Genomic DNA, 24,956 nt, shown 5'->3' with positions numbered 1-24,956 from the left:
TCAGCTTTTTTCAGCTAAATTTTAAGAGGAACAACTGGAAAAAGTAAAGATGATTTCCGGTAGGAAAAATTCTCCTCAACTATATCTTTTAAACCAGAAAAAAGAACCGAATCGATTTTTACGCGCAGCTGAAAGTCTGAAATTCCGCACTTTTCTCGTTGCAAGGTTACCGTAGCACAGGCGAAACTCCTCTGTCACACTTTGATAGAGCATCAAGGAAAACCTTTAACTGCAAATTTTTATTTCTGCAGGTATTCCGGTTCTCTCAAAAGCTAGTTGAGAAAAATTTGAAAGTGCTCAATTATAGACAAAATCACTTTCCACAATCCTGCAAGATCGTACTGCATGAAATTTAATTAATTCGTCATTATCCAGAAACTCGTAGAGTTCACTTTGGACTAAAATTATCTTTCTTTCCGGCCTTATATGTCTTTCCTTCGCTTAGCAACAGTACCGAAATTGCCTTTTTTAAGCGATAGCAAGAAATATCATCATTGCTGGAAAGGAATTATGTTCAAACTCTCAAACGCTAAATGGAAAAGTCTCACTTCAGTCAGGGACTGATTCCTGAAAGGTTGAATAAAATTAGATTAGCTACGACGCGCTACGCCACCGACTGACTACATGCTGCAGCACATCACACGCTGTGCACATCAACAGAGTATGTATTAACTAACTAAGAGATGTTCCTATCGAAGCCTTCGTAATCGGCCAAAAAAGGTATCTATAGTGAGAGGTCACATATAAACCACTCTATCTGCATTACTTTTTCCAACTTGAGCACGCGTACTTGCTCCTCTGTGCAACTATGCTTCTACTTTCAACTATCGCTCTTACACTTTTGTTAACGTCTGAAGATCTCGTTTGTCATCAATTCCTAAGCAAATTTTCGACGCTATGCTTCCGTAGCACTGCTGATCTTCAATATATTGAATGGACTGGCAAAGAACTGCCGAACAAATTCTTCTTCTTCTTCTTCTTCTTCCTAGCGTTTGTCCCGCGTTGTTGCAGGGTCCGCTTTTCTGCTTCTTGTCTTCCATTTGGTTCTATCCATTGCATCAGCCTTACACAAACGTGCATCTATCATATCCAGCTTCACACGGTCTAACCAGCGAATCTTTGGCCTTCCGCGCGGCCTCACTCCTGAAACGTCGAGCTTCAGAGCGGTTTTGGCAACAGAATCTTCCTCCCGCCGCAATACGTGACCAAACCATCTCAGTCGCGCCTCCTTCATCTTCTCAGTTATCGGGACGACACCGAAGATGGAGTGTCGTTGGATACTTTCTCTTTTAGCGTCACACCTATCGTCCACCTCAACATCCGCATCTCCATAGCGTGCAGCACTCTTTCCAAGGCTTTCGTTGTCGGCCAGCACTCGCATCCGTAAAGGGCAACAGGACGCACAACCGTCCTGTAGATCTTCGACTTCAGTCGAACAGGGACTTTCTTGTCGCACAGTACCCCTGTTGCCATTTTCCATTTCATCCATGCAGCATTAACACGTGCTCGACCTTCTTGATCAATGTCGCCTGTGGAAGTCACTTTGGATCCAAGGTACTTGAAGCAGTTCACCTTGTTTAATTCGGTGCCATCAACACGAACTGAACCATCCTCTATCCTTGGTCCGCACTCCATGTACTCAGTTTTTGATGTGTTGAGGCGCAATCCATATTGCTGCAGCTGATCCTTCCAAGACTGCACTTGTTTCTGAAGATCATCTCGAGACTCCGACGCGAGCATGACATCGTCGGCAAAGAGTAGAGTCCACGGATGCTGCTTCTGGATTTCCTTCGTTATCGTGTCCATGCACAGTATGAACAGCAGAGGTGAGAGGGAGGAACCCTGATGAACCCCTACTCGTACAGGGAATGGCCTGCTTGTTCCAACAGCACATCGTACAACGCTGGTAGGCTTCGCATAAAGCAGCTTCGTCCACCTCACATATTCTTCTGGTACTCTATGCGACCTCATGGACATCCATAACAGCTCATGTGGGACACGGTCGAAAGCTTTCTCGAGATCGAGAAAAGCAAAATGCACACTGCGGTTCTTCTCTCGATGTTTCTCCAGGAGGATTCGGACAGCATGGATAGCATCTATAGTGCTGCAGTCCTTCACAAAACCGCACTGGTTGAGTGAAACGCTAACAATTTTCCTCAGACGAGCTTCCAGGACACGCTCAAAAATCTTCATCGTATGGCAGAGCAGTCGTATAGGCCTGTACGAGGTGCAGTCAGCAATGTCTCCTTTCCCTTTCCAAACAGGCACGGTCACGGAAGTTTGCCAAACGTCTGGAGTCCGTCCTTCTGCAACGATCTTGTTAAATAGAGTTGCGAGCCACATGGACCCTCGATCTCCTAGCAGCTTCCAGATATCAACAGGTATGTCATCAGGACCGGTTGCCTTGTTCGACTTCATTTTTGCGAGGGCAGCACTGACTTCGACGGCAGTAATTGGTAGAACAGGACCCTCGACGCTGGGAACGGTTGGGATGGGAGGATGACAGAACTCTTCGTTACACAAGTGATTGTAGTACTCTCGCCACCTCTCCAGGATCTGACCAGAGCGGGGCAGAACGGCTCCATCAGCTCCCTTAACGATCTTGGTGTGCTCCATATCCAACGTTGAGCGATGACGTGCTCTGACTAAACGATACACTGCCCGCTCGCCTTCTCTGGTATCAAGCATGTCGTATACAGCCTTGTAGCGGTCCGACTTCGCCTTGGAGACTGCCTTCTTAGCCTCCCTCTTCGCCGCTAGGTAAGCACCCCGATCTTCAGGCTGACGCGTCCTCCACCAGAGCTTATACTTGGACTTCTTCTCACGAATTGCCGCCTGAACTTCCTCGTTCCAAAACCACGTAACCTTTTGTACCTTTGGCTTACCTAGAGTCGTCTTTCCCAGAGTGTTTTCCGCGGTCAAGCGTATAACGCTGGAAGTAGACAACCACATTTCCTCCACACTATGAGTAGGGTGGAGAAGTGTAGATGGAGCCACGGACGCGAAAAATACCTCCTTTCGATCCTTCAGATTCCACCATTTGATGCGCTGTGTTTCAGTCCTTGGATGTCTCTTCCTTGGACGGGAGATTTTCAAGTCCATAACGAGCAGATGGTGTTGGGCAGCGACATGATCTGTAGGGATGACTTTTGAATCCTGCAGAAGTCGGCGATCTCGTCGGCGTAACATCCAGAAATCTATTTGTGTTTCACGACCGCCGCTGGTGTACGTGATCAAATGCGATTTTCTTTTCCGATACTGCGTGTTAGCAATGATCAAGTCACTTGCAACAGCATACTCCAGGATTCGCAACCCGTCGTCGTTACGAGCTCCATAGCCGTATCCACCATGACAACTCTCGAATCCGTCTTTCCGGGAACCGACATGTCCGTTGAAGTCTCCTCCGATTAAAAGTACTTCTTCGCTTTCCAGGGATCGGACGTACTGCTCCAGATCTTCCCAAAAGCACGCCTTCTCTTCTTCACTACAGCCCATCTGTGGCGCATAAGCAGAGACGACTCGCAATTCCACTTCTCCTGTATCTACTTTTACAGCCATCAAGCGATCCGATAGTCGATCCACCGCTGTGACGCTATTTCTAAACGACTCGTTCAATATGATACCAACGCCGTTGCGATTTGATGTGCCGTGGTAGATCAGCTTGTAGCCATCGCCTAATTCCCTTGCCTTGGAGCCTTTCCAGCGAGTCTCCTGTACACAACATATGTCAACACGGCGTTTTCTGAGACTGTCTGCCAGTTCACGACTTCTTCCAGTAAGCGTCCCAACGTTAAGTGTTGCCAAGCGCACTGGATGTTGCTGGCGATGGCGGACTAACTTCTTTGGCCGGCTTCGTCCTCTAGCCGGTAGCCCTCGCATATTTGCCACATTGCCCGGGCGAGGACAATGCGCGTCGCTTCTGGGGTACGCCCTAGCTTCTGAAGAACACATAGTAGACATTAGCAGTATGACGCGACGGGGGTGTTGTCCTCGGTCGGCTTGTCGCACTAGCAAGCTAGCAGCCTGGCACCGGAATCGTCGTACTACCTCCTCACTTAGCTAGCCTGTAGCCTTGGCCCAAGGACCGGGCTACTAGCCGGACACCTTTGTGGCATGGTTGAACCTGCCGAGACGAAGTCTCGCCACCATAGCTGCCCGACGGCCAGGGCCACCGCTGCGCCGCTTTGAGGCGTGAGGTAGGATTTGCAGCAGTGCCGAACAAATTCAAGCTATGAAAAAAATGAAGTTTATTTCCTACGACCTCTTAGTACTCGATAAAGACTTACCTCTGCTTAGTTTTATCTCTTTGATATCATGCTATATAATAACGCGCCTAGTCCGTGTGTGTATGTGTGTGTGTTTGTCTGTGTGTCACGAAAATACTCCATAATGATACAAAAATCTTCGCCGGTGAGATGCCGAGCCATCTCCATGCACTTGATAGGCGAGCATTCTACCTTTTTAACCATTGTCCAAGACCTATTTGGAAATGTATGTTGGCTTTAATAAGGCAAGTTAGTTTCTCTCATATGTTAGTGAAGGTAAATAAACTTTTACGTATACTGTATATGAACGTTTACTTCCAAATTTGCGAAACTGTGTAAGTGATTAGTCCTTCGATTATAGAGACAGGTTGAAAGTTTTTATTTTAAATTCTATCAGGTAAACTACCGTTAACTAAACATTTTTTTGAGTTATTAACTAAGTCTACACAACCACAGTTTTTTTTTTTCAAAGAAAAAATTAATGAGTGTACATAAGTGTTCTATTAATCAATAGGCTTTCTACTTAGGCATTACATGACACTTCTAGAATACCTCCTGGATCGACATTACTGTGGAAACAAAAGAGAAACAGGAAAATACGGAAAAAGTGCAATAGATTGAAATATTTATTTCTGCACTTCCTAACCATTAAACATTTCCTAGACATTACTTTTTCTAACGATTTTATCCCAGGTTTTACTGATGTTACCTATTTAGAAGCATTAATTATGGCTTTGATTCCAAAGAAATGAATTCCAAAAGAAATGAGGTTCCAAGGAAACATGACAATGTTAGAGAACGCAATTTAAACATGGCAAGAAAAGAATAATCGAATGCGAAAGTTTTTTAAAAGTCTGATCTTAGCATTACTTGAACAGAAAGGTCTAGATCGCATCCACAAGATCAACTATGGATGAATGACAACGCTCCCCATTTTTCCATTAGAACGCTTTTAACTTTTTTTAACACCCTGAAAAGAGTTGGTTTGTTCATTTTTTTTTAAATTTTTCCTATCATTTATGTCTGCTATTCATTTTTTTACCATTTTAAAACTGCTCGGATTAGTAGGAAATCTTCGCATTCTTCTTTTTGGTCCTGTTGAATTGAGTTTCTGGACATCATCACATTATAATATAATCATCATGCTATATAATAACGCGCTTATTCCGTGTGTGCCATGATGATGCGTATATATATATATATAAGAGTTTTGCATCATTATGGGGTATATATATACCCCATAATGATGCAAAACTCTTATATATATATATATATATATATATATACATATATACAATACTCTGCATGAACATTGAAAAACCGACGGTGAGTGACGGTGCGGCACCGTCGGCCACCGTCGCTTGCTCATAACTGCTCACAAAATGGAAACTTCAGGACAACTTATATATCATTAGATTTCTCTCTTTGAGATCTATACGAAAACCCACATATTGTTGAGAAAGGAGCAAAATAGCGCCAAATATGAACCAAAAAGCAATAATTGGACCCTAACATAGCCCAAGGTTATAGTTGAAAAAGTGTTCAGAGACTCAAACTTTCACATTTGGTCAGAACAGCAAGAAATTGTTGTAGACGAGCAATTGAAATTGTTGATTTGTTATTTTTAGTCATTTGTGCGTCATTTTTAGTCATTTTAATTGTTGCATAAAATAGCGGTTCGTCCTTACTTTGAACGTTTGTAGCAAGGAAAGAGGTTGTCAAAACAGTTTTTTGAAAATCCCACTTTTCGTCTTTTTCCTCCTTTTCCTTTCTTTTCCTTCTTTTCATAACATTCCATAGAAAGGAAGAGTATGAAGCTTACTATTAAATTTTATGCAACTATTTCAATACCATGCTCCTTGATTTACAAAAAAATTGAGCTTGCCACAGCATTTCGAGTTGAATGATATTGTTTTCAAAGCTATTCGAGATTTTTTTCTATCTGACTCCGCGGCCCGGCTATTTTCGCAGCTCAACCAAGGCTGACCTGTTGCACCATTGGCATCACTGATGTAGCATTGGAAGGAAACACTGTGTGGATGTCAACTCCACATTTTATCCCAAGAAATTCAAATATGTGCATGGACTAGAAAAAAATTGAACACTTCACCATAAGTATAATAATGCCAATTCACTTCACTATCAAAATGTTGATATTCATTCTCTCATGTTGGATTTATTAGTGCCAGCTGGGTAGCTCGTTTTTTCGTTGTACTTGGAGTCAATTTTGAAATAACAACAACAATGAATTATATAAAAAGATAGTCATTGTTCGAACTACATATATAAAACAAAGGATAAGATAGTTTAAATTTTATCGTATTGATGACAGCTGAACTGGAGCGGTCAGATCAGGTGACAATATTAATGATCTCATCTTCACTAAAATTCGATTAATCTTAGTCCTTGATTTCATTACGTAATATCTGCAAGATTTTAGTTCAGAACTTTTTCCAAACAAAAATATGCGACGTCTATATAAATGTTGCCTTTCCAAAATTGTAGTTGCCAATGGTGCAACAGGTCAGCCTTGGTTGAGGCGCGAAAATAGTCGGGCCGCGGAGTCAGATAGAAAAAAAATCTCAAATAGCTTTGGAAACAATACCATTCAACTCAAAATGCTGTGGCAAGCTCAATTTTTTTGTAAATCAAGGAGCATGGTATTGAAATAGTTGCATAAAATTTAATAGTAAGCTTCATACTCTTCCTTTCTATGGAATGTTATGAAAAGAAGGAAAAGAAAGGAAAAGGAGGAAAAAGACGAAAAGTGGGATTTTCAAAAAACTGTTTTGACAACCTCTTTCCTTGCTACAAACGTTCAAAGTAAGGACGAACCGCTATTTTATGCAACAATTAAAATGACTAAAAATGACGCACAAATGACTAAAAATAACAAATCAACAATTTCAATTGCTCGTCTACAACAATTTCTTGCTGTTCTGACCAAATGTGAAAGTTTGAGTCTCTGAACACTTTTTCAACTATAACCTTGGGCTATGTTAGGGTCCAATTATTGCTTTTTGGTTCATATTTGGCGCTATTTTGCTCCTTTCTCAACAATATGTGGGTTTTCGTATAGATCTCAAAGAGAGAAATCTAATTATATATAAGTTGTCCTGAAGTTTCCATTTTGTGGGCAGTTATGAGCAAGCGACGGTGGCCGACGGTGCCGCACCGTCACTCACCGTCGGTTTTTCAATGTTCATGCAGAGTATTGTATATATATATATATATATATATATATATATATATATATATATATATATGTATATATTTTTGCATCATTATGGGGTATATATATATATACCCCATAATGATGCAAAACTCTTCTCCGGTGATGTGCTGAACCATAGCCATGCAACTGATAGGCGAACACTCAACTACTAGGCCAGTGCCTACAGTTGTGCGTTCATGTATGTTAACCTTGATAAAGCAAGTTTGTTTCTGTCATATGTTAGTGAGGGTAAATAAATTTTTATGTGAATGTATACTTCCAGATTTGCAAACTATCATGCTATATAATAAGGGGCTTATTTTTTCACGTGTGTACGTCCGTGTACGTGTGTGTCTCAGTCACGAAATTCCAAAAAGGGAGGGAGACGGATACCACGGCGACGGATTGGTGCGCTGGAGCCCCGACGCGATAAAATTGGATGAGGCGGGTCCTACGGCGTCGAATTTGTGCCCTGGACCAGATAGCTGTAAAATGGGGTGGGTCGGGTCCCACGGCGTCGGAATGGTGCGCCGGTGCCAGAAAGCTATAGAATGGGAAGAGACGGGTTCCACTGCGTCGTATTGGTGAGCGGGAGCCCCAACGCATTAGAATGGGTTGCTATGTTTCCTTTGCATATCTATTTCTCAGTCAACAGTTTACGCGACGTTTAGTTTACGCCTTCCTGATGCTGCTAACATCCTTTCTTTAAAAAGAGGGAGCACAAGTGCAAACGGCCGCTTAACTACAATACATAGTAGTCAACGGTTTACGCCACCCGCCGTAGAACCTTATTTTTATCGCTACGATAGTGATATTCACTAAATTCATGTTAGCACATCATTCTTTGCTGATAGCTGAAAACGGAGGAAACTCGCTCTTCAAATAATGTTTCAAAATTGTGGAGGTTTGAGAGAAACATAGATGTAAAATCAAGTTTGATTGTTCTCCAAATATAGAATTGACGCGTTTAGGGAACAACCATAAAATCTTTCATCTATGCTTGAATTTTTGGTTAAGAAAACTGAAGAAACCGTTGATAGAAAAAAAACAATTTTAATTTTACAAAGAAGATGTCGCTACTGCTATTTCTTATTGATCGGTGAAGGCGAGTGAAGCAAAAGAAAAAGTCTGAAGTCCGGCCTTAGCCGGACTTTCAGGCTGGTAACAGAATAAGTAAGAAATGTAATGTTAGGATGTGATGATTATGGCGGCAAGTTGAATTTTTGGAAGGATCAATATTTTTATTTAGCCGCGTGCATTTTACGCTCTCTGTTTTCCATTTTATCACCTTCACAACTTTTATCACTTTGTTTACAATGCATTATATTAGCTTCAGTATTCGATGGTTCGTCCTTACATTGACAACTGACTAAACACCGGATAATCACTCGTTTCGATTTTTTTCTCTCATACTCAATATTTTCCATTTTCTTGGTGAAATTCTTTGTAAACAACTGAAACATGGCTGCCAGGCTTAGTCCAGTGCGCGTTGTATAATTTGGACTTTACTCCTTGCCTTGGTGCTCATGATGTCACGTATTTATCCTAATCTCAATGTCCCTTATTTGTTTGGTACTTTCTCAATCTAGACATTCTCAATCTTTCTCAATCCGAACCAACAGGTGCGAAATTATAATAGCAAAATCTTTGAAAAATACGTCACGCCATCTATTTTTCTAAAATTTTGCATCTTTTGATACGCATTTGTTTAACATCGACTACCCTTTTTCTTTTCTTCCTTGCTCGCTTCATTCTCTCTCCATTTTTCCCCAGCTTCTGATCACCACCCCCACCTTCTCTCAGTGTGCGTTGAGAAATTCCCAACGCACGCTTGTTCATGGAATCAGGTAAAGGAATAAGAGCTGAAGAAAGTGATAAAAAGCTGGTCATGTGGTTATTAAATGGCTAATACGTTCTGCATATGTAACCTCTTGGAATGAGAAAAGTTCATTTGATAAGATTTCTACACCTCCTGAAGATGATATCTAGACAAAATTCGCTCTTTCTCCCTGTTAGTATCACCATACAAAATATTGTTTCTTGATTGATTCAGCTATTTCGACAACTATCACCAGCCTTCTTCCCATTAGTCTTTGCAACTATATAATTCTCTGCGTCTCCATGGCCAGAAGAGCATCCAAGACGGTTGGCTGTATTTCCATGGAGTGAAGCGTGGCCGTGGCTTTGTTGAGGCATGTCTGCGTTACCCCGACCATATCCACCAGTAATGTTTCGGAGAGATTCGCGGAAAAGTCTACGAGAGGTTCTCCACCGTCCCCCGATCCTGGCAGAAACATGGAAATCTTTGTACGTTTAATCAGACTTCTTCGAGTGTCAACTGTTTAAATGTGGACTGCTAAGGATCTCTAAGAATCTCGAGATCGGTTTCTCTAGCGAGCGATTTGTTTTTTTAGGAATACTTTTAGGAATCTTCGCGATAACTTTCTCCCTTTTCCAAACTCTGGCAATAGTACTTGGATGAACATCTTAACGGATAACAACTTCTTCCTTGTTTGAACCGAGAAAACGGGTTTCGCTATTAGCTGTTCCACATTTAGAGCATCTTTTTGCTTTTTGCCAATGTCTGAAACAAGGAAAGTTGTGAAGGAAGTGTCTACCATGACAAGGGGACAGCAAGAGAAGGCAGAAGTAATGCAACCAGTGCAACTGATAGCTAGACTATTGTCCGCGATGTCTTCAATAAATCTAAGAACTTACATTAAATACTATATTTACCAAAATAAAATGAAAATTCTAGAGAAGAACTCGATGGGGGAAAATGCTTAACTTTTTCCATAATGGTCTGTATTCTTGAAAGTTGCCATTTCCTACTTCTACTGTCATAAATCGGTCTTCTACGGTCTCTCCTTCTACTTAAGCAAGAAATGATGAAGGCAAAAGTTTTTGTGTTTTAAAGACAGAGGAAAGAAGAAAGTTTGTTCTATCGAAAACCTTCGAGAGATCAAAGAAAATAATGGCAACTAATTTTCCAGCTTTGGTAGTGGAGATCTAATCGCACAAGGAATCAACGAATTAAGTAGTTATGAATGTTTCAAAAAGAAATTTGTACTGTTCGTTTGAAATTACTTTATTTCGAAACGCGAAAGTTCGACCTTCATTAAACATTGACATAGAGATTGCAACTTGTCGATTATCAGATTGAAGCAAGAGCTAAGAACAAATCTTAAAACAAACTTTATTACGGGTAACGTTTCGGCGTCGTCGCCATCGTCAGAGCTTGGAAAGTCAGATCATTTGTAATATATCCTCTCAAATGCCTCATCCAGAACAAGTCTTCATTCCCTGAGATGTTACATCCAAAATAAAAATCGAAAACCTAGTAGTAAAAACGTATTAGTTCAAAGTCTTTCTACCTGTCTTACCCGTGGAAAACCAAGAAATCAGTCATTTTCAACATGCTTAGGACAGCCGTGAAGGTGAAATCTGATTTCCAGCAGCGGATCGGTGCGGTTAACCTAGCGCAACAGATCGCAACTTCTAATGATAACATTGCTAATGTACCGCGGAGGCCAGGTTTTATTGTGCAGCGAGATTAAGCCACAGCGGATGACTCAAAACAGAACAATTTCTGTTTACCTTTCATAATCGACGACCTGAGCAAGGCAATAAGGGCCAGTCTGGTTAGGTGTGGTCTCGATGGCCAAGTGAGAATTGTGGAAGTACCTCCCAGAAATCTCAAGAAGCAGTTAGTCCGAAACAGCATGTACAATCGCACTTGCCTGACTCCAGACTGCGTAATTTGCCCATTCGGTAAGGCAGGCGACTTCACGGTACCTGGTGTAGCTTATTTAATTTCGTGCAAAACATGTTGCGAGCAACATATTAGCGAAACAGAGCGACCTCTTTGTGTTCGTATTGAAGAACATCTGTATGGGATGAAACATTCAATAACAGCAACTCCTCTCAGAACTCATCGTAAAAAATGTCAAGCTCCTTTCCACATAGCTTTAACGATCCTATTGTACTAACCCGAAATTGTGGCTCGCAGAACTTTGGAGGCGTTTTGGATAAATGCTAAAAGTCCAAAAATGAATAGAAAGGAAGAGCACATAGTTTTGATCTACGAGCTCATATGCGGGTCGCATTCCAGTTTTTAGTAGTAGTGAAGCAATCCCCTACGCGGAAGTCCTCTAATATCACATCAACGCAGCTACTTAGGTAAGCACAACGATTTGAACCCTTTTGCTTTCCATTTTGAATGTAGCATCTTAGGGAATGATGACTTGTTCTGGATGAGGCATTTGAGAGCATATATTACAAATAATCCGACTTTCCAGGCTCTGACGATGGCGACGACGCCGAAACGTCACCCGCAATAAAGTTTGTTAACAATCATGGCTCTTGCTTCAATTTGACAATCGACAAGTTACTTTAATTCTAAATCCTCTAAATTTTAGGAGGAGGATGCGAAAGAGCGATTAAACAAAACGGACATCATCAAGGTAAAATTTCCTCCAATATTTGCAACACAGGAAGGGTGATGCCGATGAGTCTGAAATCAGTCAGAAAAAATGCTTTAGCATTCATTGGAATAGTTGCGATGATTGCTATTTTTCGAAACCATAGACCGTCACTGTAACACAGAGGAAGGTCGAAGACACGAAGCAGAAGTGAAGGAAATTTCCACAACTACTGTAGATAGTTTGTAGAATGACATCAGAAGTAAACGAGACTATATGCGCAAATCTTCTGGGACATCTTCGTACAGACAGAGTCTACGCATTTGCTAATAATCACGGTGCAAATAGCCCTGAATGAAGGTAAGGTGTGATGAAAAAAAGTGCTGGGACACTAACAAGCCAAAACAAAAGTTTTCTTAGAACAGTCTGGTCAAAAGCTACTGTAATAACCTTTTGATTTATGACGTTTTCCTGGTTTCGTAGCAAATGTGACGGTATATATCCATTCACGATTATATATAAATTCAAACATAGGGGAATCAATGTCGGCACACATTTTTCTGTGCACTGCGTTGAAAGAAAATTTTGATACGTGAAGAAATTACATGCTGCTGGGCAAGAAATTTCAAAATTTTTCGAAACTTGGGATAATAGCGAAACAGAACAACGATAAAAAGTGAAGGGACCAAACTTTGCAGGAGCTTCATAAGGTATAATCCGAATCCCGCAGATAAACGATAAAAGAATAAAGTTTCTGGCGTTAATCAATCCGCTTGGGATGCGCCCCCACGTTCACTTCAATTCAGAATCGTTGGAGGTTTATGAACGTGTATCTCGCCTATACAATGACTTTTGTGGTGCCTAGCCGATGTGTCAAGTCAGTGCTTTTATCCTCCCAGACAAGTCTGGTACCAATTTATCGACCCCGGAGGGATGAAAGGCTTGGTGAGCACTAGAGCGAATTCGAACCTACGATGGATCGTGCAGGAAGCGGAACCTCTAACCGCTACGCCACACCCGTCCACCCCGCAGATATAATCAGCAAAGGTGTTATTATCAAATACTTTCCATCAATTGGGGCCAACAGCATCAGTTCCTCTGTAATCAGGCAACGGAATTTGGATAATGCTTAGAGAATACTTTTATTTTATTCTGAAATGCAAGGCATTGTTGTCGACTGAACCATGAGAAGGTAGACAGTATTTTGAACAATGGGAGAAAAAGAGAAAGCAAAGTCAGGAGGCGATATGTTGGCGATTTTCGTATTTTTCCTATTGATTTTCGAAATTACATCTACAAAAAAACGAACAAATGGAGCTAAATTAGCTAAAGAGCAATTCCTAATCATTTCTTAGTAGATTTCGTGATTGATAAATAAGAAAAAGATGAATTTTAAAGAATGTGAATAAATCAGTCGAATTGGACATCTGAACATCACTCATATTGACATACAATATCGAGACCTGAGAAATACTCGCTCATCAAACGCAGGACAGGACCTCATCCCTCCGGCTCGAACGGTCAGGTCGGAATATAGCCTATTTCAGACTTGCAGTTACTTCAGAACCAGAGATTTCTGACGATATTCAGAATTCTTGTGACGAACAGGAAAGGATATAACAAAACTATGAGCATTGTGTAAGTAACAATTCAGACTGCCACTCTTCACGGAGAATTTCTCGTGTCTCTCTCTATAGTGCTCATATTCAAGTCAAAAACAGTTCTTAACTTTCGGCGGAAAACAATCCACCCTTGTTACATCTTCCTCAACCTCTCTACCGAACCAATTTTCGCAATGCTGTTTTCTCTCAGACTCTGTCATCTTCCAACATATGAAAAGGCTTGGAGACCAGCAGATTTCAGAAAAGGACATTTGCTAGAGTAAATGATAAGAAGTACTTCGATGAAGAAACAATATTTACAAGTTGTGGCTTGTTTGGATAGAGCTCGCCACTGGCAGTAGAATTTCTCAAGGGGGCACTCTAACTGCAGGACATCCAACACTTTCTCTGATTTTCCTATTCTCCAAGCGTTTTAGTCATAAAGTAGGATTTCCCCTTAGTGCTTCCTCTTTCCCGTCCAAAACCACGTCCACGTTTCTACTTCTACACTTTCTATTGTATTGAATTTTATTTACTGGAACTAAAAGCGTTGATGCTGAGTACGTTTTACTGGAATTAACTAATTTTTATTATAACTGTATACAACAATTAATTTGTCATTCAGTATGCACTCCATCAAGTATGGTAAAGAGTATGTATTATTCCAATGCATCCTAATTTTTCATATATTTGCAAATTATGTTCGTTCCATAATTTGGATTCTGGAATTGTCTTATCTTGACACCAACTTCGCACCCGATGACAGCTTTTGAAAAAAAAAAACAAGCAGCTAACAAATGAAGCAAAACGAAAAAAAAAATCCCGTACTCATCGTTTTGACTTGCTTCGAAAGCAATATTTTGAGAAACTTTTGCCGATTTTTTTCTATATCAAAGTCTACGCCATAACGGTCTTGGGTAACCCGTTCCAGATTTTTACTTATCCGTCCTACTTAGCCCATTTTGTTATCCGTTCTACTTAGTCCATTTCTTAAAGTACTTAATAAATCTTCAGTAGATTCATTCTTTTTTTTTTTTTTTGAAGACGATACCATTACCTTTATTTAGATAACAAGGCCTTTTCACTCCTTTGGCATATAAGCAAGCAACGAAAGGTAAAAGTGGATCCGACGCAGCTACACTGATTTCGTAGGCTATACAATTCGCTAACTAATATTATCAGCATGAGTCCAAGAGGATACAAACTCTAAGTGTTGAAGAAATTTTGCTATTGGATTGTAAATACAACCCACTCAGATTCGCACTCTTGACAGAGTCAAGTTAAGGTTTGTTTAAAATATCAACTAAATCTATGAGTAAAAATTTGTTGACAATAAATTTTAGAGAGTCGTATACAAACAACATATACACATACCCTAATTTCAAATATCCAACATACTAGTATTATTGGTTAAAAGTAGAGGTTTTCCTGCAGGAGTACCTCTCACTGATAAATGCAACTGACACTTTGCATGTTTCAAAACTATGTTTTCTTCTGGAAAATGTGCTCGATTTTTAATCTTTCACAGCGCCTCCTTGTAGTTTTTTTTTGTTCTAGATTTGTACATGAAAAAAGAACTTTTCCTTGAACTTTGGTTTGAAAAAACTACAAAACGGTGCAATGGAACCAACTAGTAAAGCTAAGGTAGGTGTTGGAGATGACGACAGTTAATCCGCTACCTGTGCAAAGGGTTACATTGTGAGAGTGCGTATTGCTCGTTCGGAAAGGGTGGAAGTATGGCGGATGGGGGGAGAGATGCGTCACCATCGTTCGCACAGATGACTACGTGGCCGCATACTTTGTTTGGTTGACACGTGCTGCTGATGAATGTGGGCACATGTTTGTTGGCTGACTTGTTGCGGGCAAAAAGTTCTCACTCTTCATAACAGGAAAACAAGCTTCACACCACTTCTAAGTTACAGTCCTCACACTGTCAGTGGTGAGACGGCTCAGACCTTTGCTGGCGTTCTATTCATTAAAACTGCAAATTCTCGCATTAACGTAGCCAATGGAATCCAACTTGTAGGGCCCAAAATATCCATGTAATTAGCTCATAGAGAAGGTAATATATGAATTACACTCTTTAGAAGCTGTAGACCAATCAGAACTCGTACCCTGCAAATGGCGTGTTGTTTACATAAACAACGTGTATCGCTTTCCATGGTAGCGCGGCCCTCAACCTGCGTACTTTCATCAGAAAATCACGTGGATGTGGCAAATGACGGCTGTCGCAGCGCTTCCCCGCCAAGACGCGTGTGAGACACATGCTTCGAAATTCATTTGTAACCCCTTGCTGCAATGTGGAAACACACACTCTCTCTCTGTACATCTTTTAGCACACAACGACTATCCAAAACAATCCAAACATAGTTCATTGATGACATAAAGAATTATGGATGATGATCATCATACACGGAGATGAATTGGCAAAAAAGGTGGCATGTCAAACGAGGCACAGGCGCGGGAGGGAGTGAGATCTAGGTAAGGATATAACGACGGCCGAGGATAACATATGGGTAATGCTGGAAGTAAACCTTCAGCCACTGGGTCAATAATGATGGGCTGTGGAGACTGTGCTGGTTTCGAAGTAGGTGAATATTCCAGGAACACCGGCGAGTCACGTGAAAGACGAGAGCTAGTCGAAGAAGGGCGTGACGTCGACTGGGACGTACTTTCTCTCAAGCGTTCCAGCTCATTTTGTAGCATGGACTTCCGATCTTCCAAACGATTTCGTTCTTGTTGCAGCGCTGCGTTACCCTCTTCCAGTTGCTGAAAGTGCTCATTTTCAAGGAAAATATTCTTTCGTTTGCAGCACGAGTGCAGATACACGTACATTATGTAGAACTATTCCAGCCCGCCTACACCCATCACCTGTCACGAGGAACAGTGAAACTGTAAGGAAATCCTTCTTACAAAATCACTTTAGTCATGAGACGCGATCTTAGGCAGAACCGGCACGTGATTATCATGCGACCTCACCTTGATGTGGTCACGAGCACGCGTCAGCAACGCAAGCGTCGTATTACGAGAAGCATCGCCAAGTGGTGGTACGAGAGTTTTGAGAGTCTCCAAGCATCCTCGCAGATTTGCCCGACGGGTTTTTTCAAGTTCATTGTGAGCAGCTCTGCAAAGATTAAGCATTAAATCATGATGGGATTCACCTATAACTCAAATACTAAGGCATATTGTCGCGGAACAGAGCTTCATTGTTACTTGGGAGAAGGAAAGCATGGAATACAGATATTGAAATGATGTTGCGTGAAAGAATCATCAAGAGACACACCGACTATGCTTCGTTGAGTTTTTCCGTGGCGATGAAGAGAAACAGTAAGGTTGGGCACTCGTTGACGCAGAATATAGCTTCCGTTCAACTCGCATCTTCTTTGATATAATGCCCCTGAGTTCCGGTTGAATGGAGTCTGAAAATTACCAGCTTGGGATCGCGACAGGGCTGAGATGTGTCCAGCTCAGAACCCAAGATCTATTTCCTATCAGTAAAGTAGCGTCCACGCACAATCCAGGAGGGTAATTCGAGCATATGCACAAAGTAGTCTAGAAGCAATTACCTACCAGCATAACATGGTCGGGCAGTGAGCGGCGGAGACAGCGTAGTAGGGCGCATGTCTTGCACAGGAGGCAGAGACTGAATGATAGTATTGGCCTCATAGCCTCCCTCCAGAAGTCTAGCAGCGGTCAGTAAAGTTTTGATGCTTAACTGGGCGTCCATTCGATGGGATGTGTGCAGCAGCGAATGTGCGCGCGACAAACGTACAGACTAACAAGGGGCGTGGCGACGGCGCGCCAGAGAACGGCCTTCATCCACGTGCGATACACATGGTCTCACTCGACCCCAAACTGGAGAGATGCCGAGCGCAGGGTTCGTGGATGACTGCACATCTTTGTGAACACACATGTGCTATTTGGTACATGCCTACCAACAAATTAGTGAACCAACATAAGAATAGTACAACCTCTACTTCTCCGATTAACCGTGTAACAGAACGTCATCAATTATGCAGAAATCAGTGAGCAAACTACCCTACAATCATTCTCGTTTAACTCATAGTCCTAGCACTCCTATGTTTTCACGTGCAAGCGCTTCGGTAACGAACTCTAAAAGCAACATATTCTAATCTTCTGCAGAAAATAATATGGAGTATAAAAACAGATCAAACATAAATAGTGGAATATTGCGCTTCCGCCTACGGAAGAGATTATACCGGTAAGATAAAAGTCATTTTCCACTCGAGTTACTACGCATATCCACACCGCATGAACCATTTGCCACTTTTTTACCCTACTGGACAAACCTTAACGAATTTCTGTTGATCTCTTTGTCAAGTTTCGCGCGGACATACCTTACCACTAAATAAGCAGAACGCAAATCTTAAAAAGGGCTAGTGGAGGGCGTTTTTCTCAACTACACTCTTTTTTCTTTACCACACTCACAACACATATCGACAAGATGAAAGGGGCGGAAGACGGCAAAATGGGCAACTCTGCACGACAAGTATTGTTACTTTCCAAGTACTGTACTCCGTTGAACAAATGATAATAGGAATTAATTTTTTTCTTTTCTTAAGCAGCTGTACTGACTTTGTAGGTAGAACCACTGAGAAGGTGCTGGAAAAGAGAAGATCGACAACGCTGAATCTTGTGTGTTCAGTGAAGAAACAATCCTCTTCTAGGTATGTCTAAAAAGATCTAGGAAACGAAATGTCATGTCCAAAAGAGAAAGTGTAGATGTTAACAGTCATGATAAAAAATGTCACCACTGATATACAAATGTAGACCAGCCCTCATGCGTTTATGAAGAAGCGCTGGAAGACATAAACATGTTGTGAGTGTGTACGCTGAGCGGCGTGTGGACTTTGCTCTGGGAATGACATCGTGTGATTGTGGACTGCCGATACACGTGCGTTTCGCTGCAGCGTCGGGTCTCTTCCCACGTGCCGCCAGCGCCCGAATGACTTCCTCCACCTCCTCACGTTGCTGTGTCGGAAGAAAGAAGGAAAAAGGGGTGTTCTTTATTTTCATTTTCCTATTTACCACATATCTGCATTCGTGTTGACTAAACCCTTGCCATGTGTCTGAGCAAACTCATTTCAAAGTAATACTTGTTGATTTGTAACTACGTCCTGGACACATTCCCACAATAATTCAGTAATGTGATGCTGATGTTCTGAGTTCTTGTTCAAGCCACCCGTTTCTGTTCACCACTGTAGGTAAAACAAATGTTGAATTAAAAAGGATGTACATGTGAAACAAGGACGTCAGATATTTGCTGCGCAAAATTGGCTCACATTCTTGGAAAAACATCACCTGCATCACCAAATCTTTTAGTTAACTTTTCACGATGCAGTAATAGGTACATAGAACGATTTTTAATAATTGTGTGGCAGTACACAATAATTGCTTTAGTCTGTCTACTCTGGAAAAAAGCACAAATACATGATACCTTACGTTCTTAGATTTCCCCAAATCTCGAAATCTCATGAGTTCATTCCAGTTCATGAAGTAGAAGTAAACATGCACCCACTCCGCGTCATTTATATTCTAATTTTTTATTTGAGGCGACACTAGAGAACAAATCACTAGAGAAGGTCCAATTTAGAAAGTGGAGACGATTACTTATTGTATGTATGATGTGCAGGCAAAATATAGGTGAAAATACAGCAACAAAGCTGTGCAGTGCTGGTGACGCTAACACTGGAAAGATCGAGTACTACTACAACGAGACTGTAACCAATCCCCAACCGAGCTCTGTCTAATTTGAGAGCGTGAAAAATGACAACATTGTTTTCTTTTTCACATACGGCAGTTATGCAACAATTTTGCGATCTATTAATAATAAACTCCTGAGCATAGTCTTAATACTTATTACGCGTTGACATAAAACATAGTATAGTACGACTAGAGCAATACACCACTCCTTGGTGTGGAACATCAATGGAAGCAAAGATACCATCAGCGTCAAGCGTGTGTTGAGAATTTCTCAACAGGGGGTCGTAAGAGGGGTGTCGGATCAGTGGGGGGGGGGGGGGGGGAGGGACACATATTAAGGCGTACAAAATTCAGTGTAATTTAGGTATGCGACATTCAGCAGAAAAACAGAAGTGAAAATTGCTTCTTTTCAGACGTAGTGCTGAAACTTGAAGGAGGATCAGCAGTGAATGGCATGTTTTTACCGTATATCAGAAGATATTCACAACTGAAACGTATTCTAAAGTCTTTTTTTTTCAGGTCCCGATATCTGCGACTAAAAAATGAAAGAGTTGTCTCAAGGAAGAAAAAACGTCAACGATGCATATTCATTACTTGAGTTCAAAATAAATTTGTTTAATATTTGAATAAACGATTGAAGAAGACTCGCGGTTGCGGTTGAGGAAGACTATTGTTGCATGAATAATTAAGCTAAAAAGAGGGTACACAAACCACAAAATGATTTTTTAAAAATTTATTCTTCATAATTCTGGTAATGAAACTACTGCACTTTTCGAGCCAAACTTGAAGAAGGACGCCTTAGCATTTTTTTACTGCTCTAACTTATGCTTGATGACGTCGGAGTCGCCTCGGTGGCTCAAACCATGCAAATGTATGTGGTCGTACGTGCAAGGCGGTAAGGGAGTCCACATAAGCTGAACGAAAAGGAAAATATTCAGAAAGGAGAAGGAAGAAACTCGTAGACGAAGCAAACGTACCAGTGGCAATAGCATCCTTTCTAAAATATCAAGATTTCTATAAACAAGCCTCTCGATTACTTTTGAATTAGCACAAACAATTGAAATCTTGAATAAATGTGATGCATCATGCTATATAATAACGCGCTTAGTCCGTGTGTGTGTATGTACGTGTGTGTTTGTCTGTGTGTCACGAAAATACTCCATAATGATGCAGAATTTTGCGCCGGTGAGGTGCCGAATCATCGCCATGCACCTGTTAGACGAGAACTCTACCTTTTCACCATTGTCGAAAGCTATGTTGTCATGTATGCTTTCTCTGATAAGGCAAGTTAGTTTCTCTTATATTGTAGTGAGGGTAAATAAACTTTTATGTAAATGCTTACTTCCAAATTTGCAAACTACCATGCTATATCTAGTCGAGTACTATGGCGTCGAATTCGTGCTCCGTAGCCAAATAGCTGTAAAATGGGGTGCGACGGGTCATCGGGATTGAAATGGTGCGCGGGAGCTCCAGCACAGAAGAAGGGGTTCCTTCACGTATCTATTTCCAGCATGTCTCCTGATGCTGCTATATTATATTACATATTTTCTATTATATTACATATTTTCTTCAAAAAGAGGAGAACGCACGTGCGAACGGCTGCTTAAAGGCATCACCCCAGGAATCTGAGGTGGTACGAATTTGAGGTGGAGTATTCTTATACAGGATAGTAGATTATGGAGAGAGGGGTGACTCCGTCCATTTCTTCTTAATTGCCGTGAAAAACGGCCCGAAAGATGCGGCGCGTGCACAAGGCTGGCGCGCTCCAGTCGAACTCCTTGTAAAAAATAGTGCGCCAGAACGCCCGAAGCCGTATCTTCCGGGCCGTTTTCACGGAAATTAGGAAGAAATGGACGGAATCACCCTCCTCTCCATAATCTACTATCCCATATACGAATACTCCACCTGAAATCTGTATCAGCTCAGATTCGTGGAGTGATGCCTTTAAATACAGTACATAGTAGCCAACAGTTTACGCGATCTGACGTAGAACGTTATTTTTGTCACTACGGTAGTAATATTCACGGCATTCCATGTTAACACATCATGCTGTGCTTATAGTTGAGGACGGAGGAAACTCATACTTCGAGTAATGTTTCCAAATTCAGGAGGTTTGAGAGAAACATAAAGGTAAAATTAAGCTGGATTGTTCTCCAAGTATTGAACCGAGCGTTCAAGGAAAAACCATAAAATCTTTCATCTATGTTTAAATTTTCGGGTAAAAAAATTGAAGAAAGCGTTGATAGAAAAAAGCAATTCTAATTTTCCAGAAAATGTCGCTACTGTTATTTCTTGAATCGGTGAAGGCGAGCGAAGCGGACACCAAAATAAGCCTGAAGTCCAGCTTTAGCCGCACGTTCAGGCTGATAATAAATAACGTGATAATGTTGTGGAGGTGATAAAATAGAAAACCAGTTATTTTAAATGCAATTAACTACTTAAAAGTTTTGATCCCTTTAAAAAATCGACTTGTTGTGAAACCCACCAAGTCTAAGCACTACAAAATTGTGTGTTACTAATTTATAAGAAAGAAATGAAACTAACCAGAGGTGACTTCGTATTGAGTACTAAGAGACTATAGGAGGTAATTTTCATAGCTTGTACAGTATTTCGGCACTCTTTGTTACAGCCAATTCAATGTATTGAAGATCCGCAGCTGTACGGAAAAGTAGCGTAGAAAATTCGCTTAGGAAGGATGACAAACGAGATCTTCAGAGGTTAACAGAAGTGTAAGAGCACTAAGTAAAAGTAGAAGCATAGCTGCAATGAAAAGCAAGTACGCTGGCTCAAGTTGGTAAGTGTATTGCAGATAAAGTGCATAATGCGTGACCTTTCCCTATCGATCGCTTATTTATGCGCGATTACAAAGACTTCGATAAGGACATCTGTTAATTGGCCATTACATCCTCTGTAGAAGTAACGGTTGTGCTTCCCATGATTGGATGGCTCAATGGGATGCGTCCCTATTTTCATTGTGACGGTCAGGGATCAATCCTTTTTCTTGCTTTTTTGCTTTTTTGCATTTAGCGTAAAAGAATTTAAAGGGCACATTTCTCATCCGACTGTGACGAAGTTCTTACCTTCACTCGAAAAAGTAATTTTGATGCTGCTACTAAGCGAAAAAAAGACATCTACAGGCGCAGTTAGGGTTAAAATTAGTACAAAGTAGGCTCCACGTGTTTCTGAATATCTACGCTCAAAGTGAATTTTATGCAATAAGGCTGGCTGCTATCTGTAGAGAAAAATTTCTTCTATATTTCTACAAAGTTTGATGCCTCTAGCTTTCCTAGTCTTTCTGAAACCTAGTTGAAAAAAATCCCACTTTTTGCCTCAAATTTTCGAATTTATCTCAACTAGCTTTTGAGAGCCTCCACAACGGTTTACCGCCTCATAGTGGCGTGGAGGTGACAATGGGCGTCGAACTGCGATGCACAGCGGAGGTTCGTCCTCCGGCAGGGTCTCCCAAGCTGAGAAGGAGTTCGACACATCCGACATTCCGACTTCTCGGAATCGGAAGCCTAGCTAAGAGTAAACCACTGCTAAGATTCACCACCGTCTTGGCAAAATGTCGCAAGGTGGTTCCCTGATCCATATAGGTTGGGCGACGACCTGTGGTGAAAGCTAAGCTCACCGTGGCATGGCTGCTTAGTTTGCGGAAAAGTCTCTTTGCCACTTCAGCATATTCACTGTCTCAGTACCCTGCACACTGGGCCCTGCCGTCTCAGACGTCGGACGGTATGGCGACCGGTGAGAGGCGATCAAATCTCAGGTTGCTCAGGACGTCATTGATTCTGGACCAAGGCGACACACGCACGACTCGCCATGGAGACTGTCTCAGACTGTGTACTTACAACGCGAGAACAGTTTCCACAGACGCCGACCTGCATGCCCTTCTCGGAGCTGAGGAGCGTATCAAATTTCACGTGATTGCTCTGCAGGAGACCAAGTGCAGAAGGAGCGACGTACGACAGATGAATGACGGTACACTCGTCATTCGTGGAGAGAAGGTTCCGTCGCGAAATGTAGGCGGTGTTGGTTTCGTTGTGCACCCATCTGTCGTCCATCTCGTCGATTCTCACGAGATCCTGTCACCTCGTCTGGCCATTCTTCGCCTCCGCCCTCTGCGCCAAAAATCCATCAGTATCATCAACTGCTATTCACCAACATCAGCAGCTGATGATGATGGACGCGTTTTACGAGGAGCTGGAGGAAGTAGTCCACAACGAGAAGTCCTTTTACAAATTCGTTGTCGGAGACTTCAATGCAAAACTAGGAAAGGCCGCAGAAGAGGAATACAGGATTGGAAGATTTGGACTAGGGGACCGGAATGAAAATGGCAATCGTCTCGCCGGGCTGTTGTCCGCCGCTCGCCTCTTTCATGGGAACTCTCTTTTCATGAAAAAAGATCATCGTCGGTGGACATGGGAATCGCCCAATGGCGCGACTAGTGCGGAGATCGACCACATACTCACCAACCGGAGGTGGTGTCTACTTGACGTCTCAGTAGTACCATACTTTTGTAGTGGTTCTGATCACCGTCTCCTTCGTGCGAAAATACGACTTAGCCACACGATGGAAAAGAACATCTGCTATCGGCAACGAAGGAGAAAAGAAGTCGTCTACGACGATTGCGTACTCGAGGACTCCCTGTCCCAAGGTGACTGGCACATCGAGGAGGACCCAAACGTGGACTACGAGATGCTGCTCAGAGGATTACGAGCCTGTGCTGAACGTGCCTCGAAGTCGCGCACGACAAACTTGGATCGAATTTCGAAGACCACCAAGGAATTGTTAGGAAGAAGAAGGGCTCTGAGGCTTGATCCGAATGCATCGCACATTGAGCGGTTAGTAACAAACACTAGCTGCAGAAAAGCGTTGCAGGAGGATCTTTTGAAGTACAGGCAGAAGAAGATTCTAGAAGCAGCACAAAGAAGAACGAGTCTAAAGAAGTGCCGCAGGGATCTCCGCGAATATAATATTCCGCTAGCAACCCTGCTGAGCGAAGACGGGACTCGCACGTCTTCTCGTCGTGAGATGGAAATCATTACGGAGAGGTTCTACTCGAACCTTTTCCGTTCATCTACTCCTGTGTCAAGCCCAATCATCCCCACTGGCGAAGCTCCACCACGGGATTCTCCCTTCGGAAGTACGAGTCGCTATCAAGAGCATGAAACCTGGCACAGCCCCCGGACCTGATTTTATATCAGCAGACTTTCTTCGGGCTGGTGGCCATCCGCTTCATTAATATCGCCGTATTACAATATATATTTTGTTTTACTTGTAACATTACTATTCTGTAAAATTATTTATTATTTATTTATTATATCGTATCATTTTAATTTATTTATCAGGCGTTTATTTGTTTTTTAAATTCTTTTTACTATACCCAAATTTTGATTGCTGTGTGGGCAGCTAAACTGGTAGGAACGAGATGAGAGGGTCGTTCTTGGGAGGGTCGTTCTTGGGAGGGTCGTTCTTGGGAGAGTCTGCGAGAGGGGGAGGGGGGGGGGGGGGGTCGTTTTTAGGAGGGATTTTTCTCAATTATACGCTTGACCCTGGATCATCAGTTATGTTTTTACACGAAATTTACGTTGGCTAAGGTATGCATAAAAACAGTATCGGCAGCTGTTATATGTTATTCAAGTCAACAAACTGCATACATTTACTGATAGTAGCACTAGTGTTGTCTGCGTTTATGTTGCTCATTCATGCTATCATGTTCATAATATAT

General features: G+C 41.8%; 5 protein-coding genes across 7 annotated transcripts; 2 read left to right on the top strand and 3 right to left on the bottom strand.

The window, feature by feature from the left end:
- Positions 1-985: 985 nt before the first annotated feature.
- Positions 986-1,234, bottom strand: RB195_024887 (uncharacterized protein; the record flags this gene model as incomplete). Its single annotated transcript, XM_064212813.1, has 1 exon — positions 986-1,234. The coding sequence occupies one exon, from the start codon at positions 1,232-1,234 to the stop codon at positions 986-988; it is 249 nt and encodes an 82-aa protein (XP_064068694.1).
- An 8-nt stretch (positions 1,235-1,242) lies between these two features.
- Positions 1,243-3,951, bottom strand: RB195_024886 (uncharacterized protein; the record flags this gene model as incomplete). Of its 2 annotated transcripts, none has more annotated exons than XM_064212811.1 (1): positions 1,243-3,951. In XM_064212811.1, one exon carries the CDS (start codon positions 3,949-3,951, stop codon positions 1,243-1,245), a length of 2,709 nt encoding a protein of 902 aa, XP_064068692.1. The 2 variants fall into 2 exon arrangements, with proteins under 2 accessions (XP_064068692.1, XP_064068693.1); XM_064212812.1 differs by having other exon boundaries at positions 1,243-3,879.
- Positions 3,952-15,907: 11,956 nt separating this feature from the next.
- Positions 15,908-17,228, bottom strand: RB195_024885 (uncharacterized protein; the record flags this gene model as incomplete). The annotated part of the gene is made up of 4 exons (XM_064212810.1): positions 15,908-16,270; positions 16,481-16,625; positions 16,785-16,920; positions 17,072-17,228. The coding sequence occupies 4 exons, from the start codon at positions 17,226-17,228 to the stop codon at positions 15,908-15,910; spliced, it is 801 nt and encodes a 266-aa protein (XP_064068691.1).
- A 5,734-nt stretch (positions 17,229-22,962) lies between these two features.
- Positions 22,963-23,556, top strand: RB195_024884 (uncharacterized protein; the record flags this gene model as incomplete). The annotated part of the gene is made up of 1 exon (XM_064212809.1): positions 22,963-23,556. The coding sequence occupies one exon, from the start codon at positions 22,963-22,965 to the stop codon at positions 23,554-23,556; it is 594 nt and encodes a 197-aa protein (XP_064068690.1).
- RB195_024883 (uncharacterized protein) lies at positions 23,402-24,421 on the top strand (the record flags this gene model as incomplete). 2 transcript variants are annotated; one of them, XM_064212807.1, is made up of 1 exon in its annotated part: positions 23,402-24,421. In XM_064212807.1, the coding sequence occupies one exon, from the start codon at positions 23,402-23,404 to the stop codon at positions 24,419-24,421; it is 1,020 nt and encodes a 339-aa protein (XP_064068688.1). The 2 variants fall into 2 exon arrangements, with proteins under 2 accessions (XP_064068688.1, XP_064068689.1); XM_064212808.1 differs by having other exon boundaries at positions 23,798-24,421.
- Positions 24,422-24,956: the final 535 nt, after the last annotated feature.

This window comes from Necator americanus, chromosome X (assembly GCF_031761385.1).
Source record: "Necator americanus strain Aroian chromosome X, whole genome shotgun sequence".
Taxonomy (NCBI): domain Eukaryota; kingdom Metazoa; phylum Nematoda; class Chromadorea; order Rhabditida; family Ancylostomatidae; genus Necator; species Necator americanus.
Note: the sequence above shows the minus strand (reverse complement) of the source record. Positions and strands in the feature narration are given on the sequence as shown.